General features: G+C 39.7%; 1 protein-coding gene across 5 annotated transcripts in view; it reads right to left on the reverse strand.

Moving 5' to 3' along the window:
- The window catches only part of LOC126174866 (uncharacterized), a 382,969-nt gene that overhangs the window by 73,598 nt on the left and 292,134 nt on the right, over positions 1 to 17,237 (reverse strand). For all 5 annotated transcript variants that reach the window (XM_049921269.1, XM_049921270.1, XM_049921267.1 and 2 more), the window contains 2 exons: positions 11,973 to 12,083; positions 393 to 499 (listed from right to left, as the gene is read on the reverse strand). In XM_049921269.1, coding sequence (XP_049777226.1) covers positions 393 to 499; positions 11,973 to 12,083 — 218 coding nt within the window. The remainder of the gene's footprint in view (positions 1 to 392; positions 500 to 11,972; positions 12,084 to 17,237) is intronic.

Consider the following 17,237-nt stretch of genomic DNA (forward strand, 5'->3'; position numbering starts at 1 on the left):
TCTGCTCATACAACTTTCAACAAAATTCTACAGAACTAACAATGTGTAATAGACTTAACTTCGAAATACTGTCAAAACATTCACTGGAATGGATCAGAACAGTTGATTTTCTGTACCTCCTCTAATGGTTATAGCATTAATAAAAAGCTGGAAAACCCATTCTATATTTGATTACCTGTTACACAACCAATATTCGAACCATCATCAAGTGTGTGAAAATCTTTATATACAATAGTAAAAAAACAACATAAACAGAAGGTATAATCCAAACTAATAGCAATAATATTATTATTTGTTGTGCTCAGCGCAAATACTATTCCATAATTTTCATGAGAAATATCTAAGTCTGGCATAGTTTCAAGGGGAATGAAATGAAATAAGAGGGTACTTACAGGCAAAGCGTTTGAGCCTTGATCATTCCATAGTTTCTCTCGTACGTCATTATTTTTCTCTTTATTGTTGTCTGCCATACAGTTAATGACTGATGAAGGAGTCTCACCTACACAAAGTATATTCTTTATAAGCATACACATACAAAAGTTTAAATATGGACAGAAACATGAAACAAGTTATATTAACACGGTCAAATGTTTCAAGTAATTTCTTTTAACATTATGAATTGTTCATTGACGAGTCAATGTGGGACTGAAGCTTTGTAATGGAACTAAACATGAAACATGTGGTATTTTGCTGCTGTGAGCCAATAAATTGAAATAAGTCTCAAAATTTTCCGTGTAAAAATTATTACCTTAAGAAATTTCCTTTAGGATTTGGAGGTTGAGAGAGTACAGAACTAAGCTGAATCAAATTGAACTTTTATGATACAGTAATTAAAAAGTACAGAAACATGTTATTTATATGTAGATTATAATATTCATATACTGCCAGAAAAAAAAAGCAACACCCTCACGGACTGGGTTAGTGGCACAAGGGAGTAATAAGTGTATACTGAAGGGTCGTAGTGTTAGTGATTCATTTGTCATGATATTCGGTAGTCAGATGGTGCTCATGACATCTGTCTGTGTACCTTCTGTTTTTACTCTGTAGACTGCAACTGTGCTGATTAAGGGTGAACAGTGTCTGGAACATTCATTCTAGGATACAATCACACCCCAGCAATGAGTACATACTCCTGATGAACAGCTTCAGCCATTTGAACGGAGTCACATTGTGGCCCTGGAGAAAGCTGGATGGATGTATCGACAGGTTGCTGTGCATGTTGGGCACAGTGTATTGGTAGTAGGTTGCTACTTTCAACAGTGCCCTGCGGAAAATTCCCACACCTGTAAGCCAGGCTCTGGACATTCACATAGTACAGACATACGTCAAAAACTGTGTGAGCAGTGGTGGCCGACCAACCATCATCCAGGGGTAAAATCCTGGCACATGTTGCACCTGATTTGTCACAAGGGACCTTTGGAAACCATTTGCTCACAGCAGGATTAAGAACACATGTGCATCTGACCAGGCTACCATTGACACCGACAAGCATAGTTACTCAGGTGTTGTGAAAGAGTTGAGTAGAGAGCGCAATGGCATTCTGTTGTCTTCAGCGAAGAGAGTAAGTTCCGTCTGCATGTGAGCGATGGACCTACATGTGTATTGCACAGACCTGGTGAGCTGACTATGCCAGAGTGCATTCACCTCTGACACCAGGTACCATCCCAGACTTCGTGGTGTGGGGGGTCCATTAGTTACAACTCACAGTCACATTTGGTTTTTCTACTGGATAAAGTACCAAATGCCTATACTGCAATGAAACAGGCTTTTTGTAGTGTACAACAAGTGACGCATCCAGGAAGACCACCAAATCTCTCACCAATGGAACATATATAGGACCTGAGGAAGTCAGAACTTACTCGTTACCCACAGCCTGCAAGAACCATTCCTGAACTGCAACAAAAGGCTGTGATCAGTTTTATTTCAAGCCTTACCATGTCAATAAGTCATAGGAACCATACAATTAAAATATCACCATTACTTATGTAACGTTGGGGTTATATAACTGAAAACATATGTTTTAATGATGACTTGTTTATGTTTTGATGATGACATGTACTCCACACAAGTCACACGATTTTTTAAATTTGTAACGCTTGAAAATGGCCTCAGGCTGAAATCTAGACCATTTAATAAAACATATCACACAGTCAAATGGCAGTTAAATCTTTCCGTAATTTTTATGTTGTTACAGCAAGAAAAAACACGATATATGGAAGATAGTAGTTTATAGTGCAACACGTTAGATACAGGTTGGGTGTAGCACTGAACACATTGACTGGACAACAGTAATACAGCATAAAAGATAGGCCGAGCACTCATTCGCGGTTGCTTAAATAATGCTGTTTCTCTGGTGGCTCACTGGAACACATTAGGGTTCCGACCCATGTGGCCAATATAAGCAGGCCAGCAAACTTGTGACAAAGCAAGCTGAGGTCTTTTTACTTTCCCTCTTGTTTTGCCATCTACCTCCTTAAAATTCATTTTTTTTTCATTTTTGACTAATTATCATTAACATACATGAGTATAATCTGCATTTTTATAAAAGAGAAAGAGTGACCCTCAGTTTCAAAGAATATAATAACACCAGGTCTAATTTTATGCTTAGTTTTATATATGTAATTGATTTTCTAATTTATTTTGACTATTTCTAGTTAGTATCTTTCGTTATAGGGTGACATCAGTAATTGTTTTGTAACTTAAATTCTATTGTTGACTTATAAGCAAATATAAATTCTGTACTAATGTAAACATTTGGAGGAAGAACTAATAGTATTCTAAAAGAATCGATTTGGCTCTATTCAAAAACATGTTAGCAGAGCCAGCCCTTACTTAATTCCAAAGTAATTAACAGTTTTGTCAAAAGTATTGTCTGCATAACGATATCTGTTAATTTCATCATTTACACAAATAATTTGGCCTAACTCTTGTAGAAGAAGAAACTGTTAAAAAGACGCAATTTTTCGATGTATTCAGTTAACTGAATGAGTTATGTTTTAATTGTAATTTCTGTAACTTTATAACTGCGAACAATGTAGAGTTTTTCAGTACCTATTATTGTGAGGATATATATAAAGGCCAGATTTTTGGGCCCAAGACAGTAAGTCCACGGCCGAGTTTCAGACGAGAATTTAAGTTACAATGCATCAACTTAACCGTGAAATAAGTGTTACACCAATAGGCCGTGTGTTAAAGCAATTACTGTCTGTCCAATTTATTTCAAGAGTCTGTGAAATGTGTGGTTAGGTTTTTACTGCTCGTAGATATTCAACAGTAAACTACTGTAGCAGTATGTTGATGTCTGCCTGCAAACTATTGATGAGGCTTCTCGAAAGTTAAACAATAGTGCACTGGCCAAATAACTGTGTATTATTTGGGGTTGAAAGTAAAGAACTGTGAAACGCAAATGTGCACCTGTTGGCTACATCATTTAAAGTAATCAATGTTGAATTCCCCCACCCCCACCCCCTCCCCCTGCAATTTTTCAACCATTATAACAACACAGTACGTCGACACAGAGGACAATCAATGATGAAATAAAGCAGGCGAACCTTACAAACAGTATGGATGTGCACTCTCTGAAATCGCACACATATGAGTGAAGGTACATCACTCCTCCTTTCTAGGAGGTGGTCAAAACTACATACATACACAAAAAACACAAGGCACAGAAAAATGCATGGTACAGGAAAAGCACTGGTAGTGTGGGGAAAAAAACACTGCTTTCACAAGACACAGATTATGAGTCATGGAAAACACCAATGATGGAGCCAACATCCATTTCATCGCCCAACTTCGGCAGCTGCTGCGAAACCAGTCACCAGTGAGTAGTGGCCCATGCGGTGAGGGGGTGAGTTGGGCAGGACTGGGGATGATGTCTCCATAGCAATGTCCTCTTCAAGGTCAGAGGTTGGTGCTGGAGGTGTCAGTGTGGGCGTCGGAGACGACGGCCTGACAGGACTCAGCAACAGAGGTGGCGGAGACGGTGGCTGCAAAGTCAGATGCAGCTGGGGCTGCACTGGCGACAACAGTCGAGGAATGGGGGTGGAGACAGGAATCCCCAACAGTGATCTGACAGGCAGAAACCCCTCTGTGTTGCAAACCTGAGGCAGAAACCCCTCTGTGTTGCAAACCTGATCTTATATGATACAGAAACAGGCATCAGTGGCAAAGGGTGGGATGGCAAGGGGAGGGAGGGCCTTCCAGAACAGGCCCCACTCTATGCAGCCACAGATGGTTGAAATGATGGGACATCCACCCATCAGGAGTGTGGACGACACACAAGTGCTGGCCCCGGCGATGATCAATGACAGCAGGAACCCAATTCAGCCAATGGACAAAACGACAAGCCCAAACAGGCGCACCCAGCTGGAACCGCCGCAGAGCCGGCAATGCCAGTGGGCACTGTGTCAGATGCAGCAAGTGAAGGAGTGTCTGTGGTTGGCGTCCATGTAGCAGCTCCACCGAGCTCTTGTCCCCACAAGAGTGAAATGGTATGAACTCAAAAAAAGTCTACAGCAGCTTCAGCGAGCTGCCAGATACATGCTACTGCATCTGAGTTTTAAACATACGAGCCATGTGTTCAGACTCACCATTAGATTCGGATTGAAAAGGGAGAGCTGTGAGATGCATATGGCATATGGAAGTCCTTTAATTGCAAAACTGTTAGGCAGGGCCAAAATAGTGTCTACAGTAGACATGGACAGACAATGTGCCATGTAGGTAAGCTTCACTTAGGTGTCCACTACAATGAGTCAACACTGATTTAGGCAGGGCCAAGCAAAATTGACATGTAAATACTCCAACTGGCACTGTGAAGTGAGGCTGCCTGTTGCTGAACATAGTGAGTCAAGCGGGAGTAAGCTGTGTAATGCCCCATCTGCGCCCAGCCAACACATATGCCGGCAAGCTCAAGCTCTGGTACGAGAGGTCCCCCAATGACCAACATGCAGAAGCTGCTGTACACTGCAGTGTAAGGGAAGTGGGAATCAACAACACAGGGAGCAGTGTCCTCGTAGCTAATAAAAGAACCTGTCAAACACAGAAAGGCAGAGCTGGAGGGAGAAGTAATTACGCAAGGGACCCGAGGCATGGCCCACGGGTTTTTACGGCCAACCGAGCTGCACAAAAGAGAGGAACCCACTAAGTACAGGATTCGCAGCAAAGGTCGATCCTATAGTTGCACAAGTGATGGGAAAACCATTGACCCCATTTTGTTTCTCAAGATGTAAATTGAAACAAAGCAACTTGTCCTGATTGAACATTGGGTCCAGGTCAATTGGAAGGCGAGATAAGGCATCAGCATTGGCGTGTTGCACTGTCAACCGATAATGGATCTGATAATGATAACAAGAGAAGATGAGAGCCCACTGCTGGAAAAGATGCGCTGCCTTGTCCGGCACTGTAGCCGAAGGGTTGAAAAGAGCAACCAACAGCTTGCGATCTGTGATTAAATGGAACTTAGAACCATAAAAGAAAACATGAAATTTCTAAAGGGTAAACACAATCGCTAAAGCCTCCTTTTCAATCTGAGAATACCGCTGCTGAGCAGGAGTTAAAATTTTAGCATTATTTGTACGCCAACACCGCACCGAGACTGTGCTGAGAGGCATCTGTAGCCCGAGACTGTGCTGAGAGGCATCTGTAGCCCGAGACTGTGCTGAGAGGCATCTGTAGCCAATACAAGGTGCTGACATAGTTGCAAAGTAGCCAAGCATGGGACAGATTGAAGCTTAGATTTAAGCAAAGTGAATGCTCGGTAACAAGCTGGGGACCTGAAAATGGCACAGTTTTACGCAAAATCACATTCAATGGCTGAACAGCCATGGATGCTCCTGGTAAAAACTTATGGTAGTACATGAATTTACCTAAAAATGCCTGCATTTCCTACAGGAGGTTGGCCACGGCAGAAATTAGGTATTCAACTGCAGACTGAAAAAAACTGAGATTTGTCAAGATTGCACTTGTGAACTGCAGACTGGAAAACAGAAAACAACAACCAGAGATTTTGAAGGTGGCCTTTTCTGGAAGAACCAGAAATGACAATATCATCGAGGTAATTGATGCTGTCAGTTACACAAGCTGTGAGCTGTTCTAAAAAATGCTGAAAAATTTCTGGCACACTAGCGACACCAAAAGCCAAGCATTGATACTGGTACAGGCCGAAAGATGTATTGACAACGAGAAGGCGCCTAGTGGCATCATCCAAGGGGAGTTGGATGTATATTTTTACCAAATCAATCTTCGAAAAGTAGTGGCCCCCTTGCAAAATTGCGAGCAACTCGTCAGGGCAGCACAAAGCATGTGTATCGATCACCAACTGTACATTAATCGTGGCACTGAAGTTGCTGCAGAGATGAAGCTTACCCATCGGCTTCTTAACAATGACCAGTGGTGTAGTTATTCACTGAAATAAATAGGCTGAATGACATCAAGTAATGTCCAAGGGTCTAATTCGGCTTTGACGGAGTCATGCACATGACAGGCAGCTGTCATGCCGGGGGAGGGGGGAGGGGGGGGGGTGGGACTGTTTCATGGTAATGCAGGCCTGAAAACCAGTAGCATAACCTAGCTCAGAGGAAAACAGAGATGAAAACTCAGAGAAGAGGGACTCCAGTTGCTGATACGGAATGTGATCTGACATTAAATTTACCTCACTGGCAATGGAAAAACCAAAAGCGTTAAATGTGTCTAACGCCAACAGGTCTGGGAATAAACAACAACAAGGAAGGTGAGAGGGCAAACAATAGATCTGTAAGAGACAGGAGTAGACAACTGCCATTTATTGTAGCTAATCAACTTCCCTGGAACCTGTGTGAGGGGAGGGGAGCCCAAATCCACATACGTTTGTTTGTATGTTTACTAAAGTTACTGCGGCTCCTTCGCCCACTTGAATTTTTAGCTGTTTATGAAACACACGCAAGTCAATAAACAATTTTCTGGGAAACATTGTAGAGATACAGTTAATGTCCATCGGTGCTCCTGTGTCCGCCATGTTTGAAGAGGAGTTACACACTGATGCAATGTGACCTTTCTTATGCCACTTGTTGCAAACTGCCGAACACTTAGGGCATGCAGTATGCTCATGTTGGATGAAGCTGTATGAGCAAGACGAAATGAGGGACCGCACCCACTGTTGTTGTGACTGTACCGACACTAAGCCATGCAACACTGAGTTGAAGATTGCACTTCTATAACGGCTTCCCCATCACCATGAACACACGCAGCGGGCCTCACAGAGGTTGACTGAGCAACTTCCGATACTTCCCCCATGCAGCAATCTGATCGTCTGCAGGCCGTGACACTTCAAAGGACTGTGCTATATTGAGCACATCCGCAAGCATCAGATTCTCATACAGAAGTGCTTTTCATGGACTTCCCTATTGGGGGTCAGACAATTAATAATATCACACACCACATGATCAGCATAGGATTTGTGATGGGTACTAGTGACAAATTTACAACAATGCTTAAATCCATCAATTCTCCATCTCAGGCTTTGTAAGATTGGTTTGGGCATTTCTGACAATGGTAAAATTCTACTCACATCACAATGATATGCGTTCTGTCACAGTAATAGGTTGAGAGAAGATTGTACATTTCATAAAATGATAAGCTGGCTGATTCTTGCAAAGGCCCAAGTTGGCACAACTGATACATGCACAGCGAAACACAGGAAAGAAAGAAAGCCCTACTCAGGTTTGCATCGCCCACGCAAAACACCTGGAAATGTTGACACAACTGTGCCTCATATGAGTCTCAATCTTCAGCTGATTCATCATATGCCAGAAACGATGACAGTTGCGCTAGTGGGAGACTAATCTGCCATGAACACACAGATGCCATTTGATTGGGAGCAGTAATGGGAGCCTGCTGTTGTTCCGCGAAAGGTTGCTGCTGGGCAATGAGACATTGGAGTATTTCTTCCATCGAGACGTTTGTCAGGTGGCTTAGCACTGACACTAACATGCAGAGAAAACGTAATCTTCACTCGTCAACAAGTTTGTTACAGTGAGAACGAATATGATGTGAGGAATATAGTACTTTATAGAGCAACATACAATATACAGATTGTGCATAGCACTGAACACACTGATTTTACAAAAGTAATACAGCATAAAGAACAGACCAAGCAATTGTTTGCAATCGTTTAAATAATCCTGTTTCTTTGGCAGCTCACCAGAGGGCATCAGGGGATTGATCCCCCAGGTGGCCTTGATAAGTGGACATGCGAACCATATGCATGCTCTCTGAAATCAGGCGCATTATGAGTGAAGGCACATCATATGTGACTGAGGCTCCACATGAACAAAGATAAACCATCAATTTTTCGAGAGTTTTTATAGATGTATTGCCACAATGTGGTATTACACTCCATTTCTAACCATTTTCTAAAACATAAATTCCAAAATAAGATATCACTGTGAATAAGCTTTACGACAGCAGGAGCAGCATGATACCTTGCGATGCCAAAGGCATCATGACTCATATGGAACATTTTAGTGATTTTTCGAAGTATCTTAATTTTATTTCGTGTGTGTGTGTGTGTGTGTGTGTGTGTGTGTGTGTGTGTGTGTGTGTGTGTGTGGGGGGGGGGGGGGGGGGGGGTGTTGCATGTTATCAGCATAAAAAGACACAATTAACAATTTAAGGCAATTTCCACAGAAACAGCCAAATACGTGTGGGTGGGAGGGTGTGGGCGCGCGCGTACATGCGAAACACAATCTGAAAATATCTTTACAGCATTTCTTACCTAATTTATTTTGCCTGGTAGTACTCTTAATGCACCTTATTTGTTCTTTTGATTGAATGTCTTACAAATAACTGAAGATAACAGGCACTGATTTCAATGAAAGTATATGACAGCCATCAACCATCCAAATGAAAAACTTTTCTTTTTGAGTAGAGTTTTACGCTATGCAACGAACTGCAATTAGCCAAAGAGGTGTTATTAATCTATGTTCACAGCCACAAGGTTTAGTTCCATCTATTACAACACAAATAAGGTTAAATAGTTGTGCGATATTCACAGCCAACTCAAGACTACAAACTAAATGAATGTACTAGGCCTGTCGGTAAAATATATTCTCCTTTCTCATGTAGGGTAGGACTGGTTTTAGAAGATTAGGGAAGCAGTAAGGCAGTTGGGGGTGAGGGGAGAAAGCTATTATGATGACTCCAGCAATGGCGAGACTGTTACACTGTTCCTCGTTCGTCTACGGCAGCTGTTTAAAACCAGTTTTGGCATTAAGGATTCTGACAAATGTAAAATCCATTCACAATAAACATTTTAATAACAAAAACCTCTCAGAGGTTTTAACATTTCTTATAAAAAGTGTGTTGTATGCAAAGAAGATGTGATGATAAAGTTGCAGTAGTTTAGCAGACACATTTCTTTAAGAGTGGAAAACTGTGCATTAGGACAGCAGTGAATGGAGAGAGGATATACTGGTTTACAAAAAATAAAGACTGCAAAATTCTAGAAGTCAAAAAGATTATTACTGCTGGTTTCTGATATGCTAAAGGAATCTTGGTTGTGGATTTCATGGAACATGGAACAATAATCAATTCTGAAACCCACTGAGAGAGATTAAGATAACTGAGATGAGTAGTGTAAAACAGGCTTTGTACTCTGTGGTTGACTAGTCGTATCATGTTCTTGTGTTCTTGCGTGACAATACTCACATTTTAGCAAAGCAGCTCGGAGCCATTCCCATTTTGTTTTGCTATTTTCTTCCTTAAATGATAACTTTTTTTTTACTTTCTTAATCATAATTAGTGTTAGTGAGAGAAGTGCCATAAGATAAAGCTGTCATCCTGTAATGCCAAGCATAAGACCAGGCCCAACTTTGCTAAATTACATTAATCAGACTAATTTCCTAATTAATTTGAACAATTTCAAGTAACCAGTCTTGCTACAGCTAAGTTTGATTAACTAACAGCAATTATTTCCTATTCCAGTCACATTGTTGACATGTAAACAGGTGTAATTACTATATTACTGATAAAATTAGGAAAATTAACCCATGGGAAGCCTTAAAACATTCATATAGCTAATTTCCAAAACATGGTAGGAACATCAGTACTTAATTAATTTCTGGCTAATTAGTAATTTTACGTGTGGTATTGTTTATTTAGCTATTTTTGCAGTTTCATCATCAAGAAGGCTTCTTTCAGTCGAAAGTCTTATTGTAACATACACCCTGTTTACTGGGGGTTCCCGAAACTAGATTTCGTAAAACAATTTCCCAATACCACTTCTGGGTGGTCATGTAAACACCTGAAAATTGATTCTGAAAACCCACTTCTGGTTGCCAGTTTTCCAATTCCGCAATCAATTTTCGCTGCCATGTAAATGCAACTGGTTTTGAAACTTGCTTGGGCCGTCAGGTTTGTTTTGTTTTTAAAAATTTTTGGCTAATATGGGCGGAGTGGATTTTTGTACAATGAAGGATAAGTAAAAGCATTAGACTGAAGCACCTCTTCTAAGTGAAAAGAAACAGTGGTTGTAGTGACTAAATCAGAAACTGTAACAGCTATTTTCAAGGTGTTTTATTGAACTGTCTTAGCAAATAGTGGTAAAGTTCAAAATAAAACCCATTTTTCTTTACTATTCAATTAATTTGAGATGTAAAATTTTAATTGTAAATTATCGAAGTTACATGTTCAACAACATGAAACTTTAGTAGCCACTTTTTCAAAACTATACAAGCACTGGGCCTGAAGTCATTTGGGAAATGAGTTTGTTCTGACATTTCGAGAGTGGAATCAGTGTCAATCAGAACCATAATAATGTGATGGTGTGCTGATGTACTGTTGTGAATAAGAAGACGGACACAGAAGTAGGACAATTAACAATGATTATGGATTACTTTTAATAAAAAAAGTGGCACATGTATTGTTCATCAGAGAGAGACTGTTGATGGTTGGTTAGGTTATACTGCACAGTGACTACTGTTGAATAATTAGAAGGTGCAGTATATGCATACCTGGTAAACGAGATTTAATTACATGATTAAGACATGGACTGACCATAACTAATTCAGTGAGGGGGTCTGAAGTTTATGGAAGGAAAACCAAATTTGTGTGTGTCGGCCATTATTCGCTGTAGATAATGCTCTACCCTCACTTATTTACAGCCAATTTCCTGTCGTGATCACTGCCACCAATGAACTACAAGCTGATATACAGCCAGATATGTCTCAACACTCTTCATGAGAAATGTGAACAGATTATATATTAACTTCCAGCCAATAAACATTGACTTTGTGTCCTGAGTCTTTCATGGCAGCAGGTCTAAATAAAATCTTCTCGGGTTTGAAGCCACATTAATTCAAATAAAATTTTTGAGTTTTCCATGGCTATCTCTGCCATCATCATCACGAGTAAAACTACAGACTGCCAAGGCTGGCAAGGAACATATGTCAAGCCTGACAGTTAGTGGTTCTACTCCTGATAATAATGGCAGAGATAGCCATTGAGTTCGAAAATTTTAATCCAAGTGATGTGGCTTGAAAACTGAGAAGAATTTATTCAACCTTGGCTTTATTACACAAGATTTCAATTCTTCATGCACAAAAAGATAGGTTTGTTTCCCAAAACTGATTCCAACAAATAACTTTTAGACATTCTCAGATCCTGGCTGTGACCATTTAATAGACACAATAAATTATTAAATCTGAGTAGTGTTTATGTGTAAATAAAATAAAATAAAAGCATAGATGCAAGCCTTTCAAATAAATTTTCTTTATAAGTATTTCAGTATTTTATTTATAGCCTAATGGATGTTATTTTATAGATAGCGTTCACATAAGAATATTTAGCACTACTCTTGTACCCACAGCTATCAAATACTTAGCACAAGGCTATCAAAATTTATATTGGATAAGTAACTTTTGTACAGACCGTAACCACACATTTCTTTATATCTATCACATACAACAAAGAGATGTAAAAGGGAATGATGTAATTACCTAACCAGTGTTTCACTGGTCGCAGCAAAATACGGCCCCGTGAGCTTGTTTTCACATTTCCTTGTTGCTGGTTATTCAAGTATGGAGATTCACTTCTTGTAGCAGATGTACCTATTCAACAAAGGTAAGTTCTACATGATGCTATTTTATACTATTGTATTATTACTTAACTATGAGTTTAATTTTTGTAAAAATTACTTTATGAATGAAACTCATAAATTATTTCAGATGTATAACAAACAATTCTGAAAAATAAGAATAGCACACCTTTAATGTCCAAAACAAAAGAGGAGCATCTATTCATAAATGCCCCTCAAGAATATGGTTGATGGATTCAAAGTAAGTACGTAAGTAAGTAATTGAGAGACCAGCTTTCAGACACACCAAAAATTATTTACAGGAGGAAAAGGGAAGATAAGAACAAACAAAAGATGCACATGCGCTGGAGGAAAGAGACAGTCAGCCCACACAATGGACTTGAGGAGGCACAACATGTACAGAACTGTCAAAAGAATGGTTACGTTTTCAGGGTCAGAAATATTTAATTCATATTTTATGCATTGTGGCATGTAACAGTTTTTATAGTGATCAACACTTGATATTCAATTACTTACCTTAGAGGTACACTGCAGATAACAAAAAACATGTTGTGGAACATAATAAGATAGTATTGTATATCTTAATAGCTACTAGGGCATTCTGTTACAATATTTGTGCTAAAAATCAAGCTTCGTAGGTGCCAATTCTAGACAGCATTTTATCATAGAAGACATATTAGTAGGGACAGGAAAATTCCAACAAGATAATACTGTGAAATTACCGCTTTTTTGAAAAATAACATGATATCGACAATTTTTACGAGCGATAAACTTTGTAATTTAGCCATGTAAAAATGTTATAAATCTGAGGACAACAGTTTACAAATATTTGTAACTGTTAGTTGCTGAATGTTAAGACTGTGTTTTGACTATTAATCTCCTCAATGTTGAGGCTCATATATATCAATAAACTGACAGTTCATTTCCTTTGTTACGAACTCTGATGTGACAGTGAAAATAGCACCGAAATAAGTAACACAAAATTTGTCAAATGACACAAAATTTGCCAAAATAACATCTAACATCGAATTTATCTAATAAAAAACTGGTAAAAAAACAACACCAAATTCGGTAAAAATAAATAAAATCCACCGAATTTGGTAAGAAAAAATGCTGAGTTTGGTGAAAATAGCATTAATTTTGGCAAAAAAAAAACACCAAAAATAAAAAAAAATTGGCAAACAGTAATCAAATGAGGAATAAAAAAATTTCAACCCCAGGCATGGCAGAAAATAACAACCAGATGTAGCAGAAATGACCCTAAATTTGACAAAAAGAATTACGCAAAATTTGGTGAAAAAGACAAAAATGGGCAAAACTGACAAAAAATTTGGCAAAAAAGACACTATGTTAGGCAAAAAAGACCACTGCTTAGGCAACTAATACAATGATTAGACTCTTCAAAGAACTGTTTGACTGTAGTCACAAGGGTGAGGCCCACAGAACTTTAAGTTGTCATCTTTCTTCCATTCCCCAAGAAGAGACCAAAAAGAAGCAAAATGGAAATATTTTGTGTTTCAGCTACACATAAACTTCATTACCGAATTTTTCTTTTAATAGGGAAGAAGGGGGGGGGGGGGGGGGGAGGGAGGGCAGGATAGAGATAGACAGATAGATAGATAAACAGAGAAACTGAATACTCTAATATGCCACACTACCAATCTTAAAGGTGTACAAGCTGCTAATGGTGTAAATTGTGTAAAAAGTGCTTATAGGAATTGTGATCATCTTATGAATATTTAGAAAAGGACAGTCATCGCAGAAACAGCAAAGCATAATAGTGAAACAGAAAGCAATAACTGTAGTATAGAAATAAGAGAGATAATTTCCCAAACATAAAACACACATGAAAAGGTTGGCTGGATTTGGAGGAGGCTAAGAGGAGAGCATAGTGCACAATGGGGAGATTTGGGCAACAGTACCTCAGGACATGCTATAAAGAAAGCTTTCACAGGTGCAGTTCTCAGACAATGTACACATTCAAAATGCCCACTTGGTGGACTATCCAGCAGTAACATGAAAACAATTCTATTACAGCACACATCCTGCAGTAGTGTCACTATATGGGACTAGTACCCACTTGATGTCCATTTGTCCTTAATGAAAGTTTAGCAGCTGTTCTGCTGGTACAGAAAGGTAAACACTGGCTCAAGTCAGCTGACATGTGACAAGCGCTACCAGTTCCAATTCAATGACTCGCACTGGCACATGGCCAACCAGTGAATTGCAGAGGCTGACAAAACCTACTTTTTATTGTGACCAGGTAATAGTACATAGGATGGGCCTACTGTCACAATATCATTGACTTGGCTGAGTAGTTACCATTTAGAATGATTCAGTTTGACAAGTGGTTCACTTCCATGATGTATTCCACATGAATTGATTATTTTTCTTATGAGCCAAGTCTATGGAAGAAATGTGATAAATGAAAGCAGTGGTTTGAGTCACTGGATATTTGTGTCCCAATTTATTTTCTGAAAACTTACATTTAATGCAAATGGCATGGATGTGAAGACAGGGAAAGTTTGATGTGGAAAGAATAACTGTCCAAGTGTAAATAATGTTGTTTGATAAGACAGAACAGCATACAGAGTAGTATGGAGCAGCCACCAGTAAGAACATGGTCAAAATTAATGAGGGAGACTTGAGGCTCGACAAAGAACCCAATGAATCCTACACTGAAAATGATTTCAGACAGCCTAGAAAATTTAGTAATTCATTTTCACTTATAGTGCTCCATGACTCCAGGAAGGCAAACAGTATGAGACATCCTCCCACCACCACCAACTGCAGTCCAGTCATAGGCATTTCCTATCCTGTCAAGGCAGGTCTGGCTGTGCAAGCAGTCAACTAAAAATTAAGCTGCAACCACTATACTACTTTCTATGTGAGCACAGAGCATCCACTGACAAGCTCTGGCCAAGAGACAGCTGGACCATCCAGTTGCTGAACGTGCTGCCCAGCACAACCTGCTTCATAGCCTGCACCATCTGGATCCTTTCTTCCAACACCAGCTTTTCTGAACTGTGCATGTTGGAACTCTCTTTGCAATATATGTTATCCCTGTCCTCCACCTATCTTTCTCCTTCCCCATTCCCAACCCAGCACTACACAGCCTTGTATTTCACCAACTAGTGTTTTCACCTCCCCTCTACTTCTCTCCTTTTCAACCCCCCCCCCCCCCCCCCACATCCCCCCTCCTCCTGGAGACTGTCCTGTCTCCACCACATCCAGGCAAATTCCCACAAGGAGCACTACACCTACCTCCACCCTTATCCTGCTATCCCTCCCCCTTCCTGTCCCAGCATCCTCCTTACCCACGGCACCTACAGCCTGCTTCCCAATCATGCTGTACGCAGTCAGGCCTCAGCCTTTGTTAGCAAAATTCTTGAAAAGTTCTTGACCAATTTAATTTAAACTTTTGCATGAAACTGTAATGAAGATTTGGATGAGCATAGGTTAGATATATTTTAATGCAAATAATATATATTTAATGTAGAAAGGGGAAATGTCATTAGCAAAAATCTTGAAAAGTTCTTGATTGATTTAAATCGTTACGTGATACTCTAATGAACATTCAGACAACAAAGGCTACATTTTTTTCTAAATGAAAATGTACAATTTTCTGTTAAAACCAATCAGACGGATTAAAACACTGTACTGTGCTGTGAAAATGTGTGGTTTTGACTTCTCTCTTGCAGTCAGTTTCAACTTCTATAGGAGTGTGTGTGAATCATTAGACAACTTGTTTCTTCCTTATATATTATTTTTCCTTACATATATTTTCAAACAAACACTGTGTACATAATAATATGCAGTTTTGCTTTTTCCTCACCTTTGGTCTTACAGAAAACAGGAAAGTTGTATTTATGCCTTATCAGCTTGTGATTAGAATACTACAATGAATCTGAATTGTCCAAAACTTAGAAATCCTACCCATTGAAAAATTACAACTATTCAAAATACTGTCACTGAAGCTATTATCCTCACAGATCTGGCATCTGGAGAGATGTCTCTCATAACCCATATGCCTATGGTTCTAACCGATTTACCCATTCATTTTAAGTGACTTCAGTTCCCAATGAAGGTTTCATTTGCAATAACAATAAGCAAGGCTCACAATCAGAAAGGGCTAGAGTGGTAAGAAGATGGCAGGAGAAGAGGGGTGATTGGACACAGGAAGGATGGGGAGGAGAGTGACAGAGAGGGGAGAAGATATGAAGCACTGCACAGAGAGAGGAGGAGGAGGAGATCGAGGAAAACTTGGTGACAGCCCCGGACCTGGAACAAGTCGCACCCATTCAGCCCCATCCACACCTATCCCTATGCTAACCAGAACAGTCGAGGGTAAAGTCTTTGGTCCACACCATGTAGTGCAGATTGCATGGTCTTTGGTTGTCATCACTGTGTGGAGTCCCTCTGTTTAATGAGCCAGTTTTACTGTGAGAGCCTTTACTTGTTCCTTGCTCTTTGTGGTGATGTGCAGAGTGAGCATTTGCATGTTTGCCGTGTTTTACAGTGTGAGCATTAGTTCGTTGCTTTTTGCAGTGTGTTGCAATGTCAAAATTTGCTTGTTCCCCACCTTTCCGTAGTCTTAACACAATTGCTTGTATTAGCAGTGTTGCATAGTTAGACATATTAAAAATGAGTGCATTTAAGTGAGAAAGTTGTGGAAACGAATACAATTACTGCAAGGCTCTGAGACAGCAGTTTTCCAAAGCACACCCACAGCAGCTGAATGAAATCATACCTCATGTTACAAATAATGGACCTTCATGTTCCTACTAGTGCTATATATGCGACAAGTGTTTTACTTGGAAAAGAAGTTTAAAATGTCACCAATAAAACATTCATGGCATAATGCAGCAACGGAAGAGGTTGAAGTGTGGAAGTGTACTTTTGAAGCAGAGTCTAAAAAGTGTTGGATTGATCATCTCCAATCTGATCATCAAATATGTGTGAAATCTGAAGATCTGGAGTTCTCTAGTGAAGGTGAATTTTTAAACTGGAAAGAGGAAATGGAATGCTCTACACAATCCAGATTGATTAAAAACTGTGGCGACACCTACTCAACCTGAACGTATGTTTGCCATCAATCAGGTCAGTTTATCTCCAAAGGTGAAGAGATAAGACACCTAAAAATGGTAGGTAGTAACAAAATTAATGG

This window comes from Schistocerca cancellata, chromosome 3 (assembly GCF_023864275.1).
Source record: "Schistocerca cancellata isolate TAMUIC-IGC-003103 chromosome 3, iqSchCanc2.1, whole genome shotgun sequence".
Taxonomy (NCBI): domain Eukaryota; kingdom Metazoa; phylum Arthropoda; class Insecta; order Orthoptera; family Acrididae; genus Schistocerca; species Schistocerca cancellata.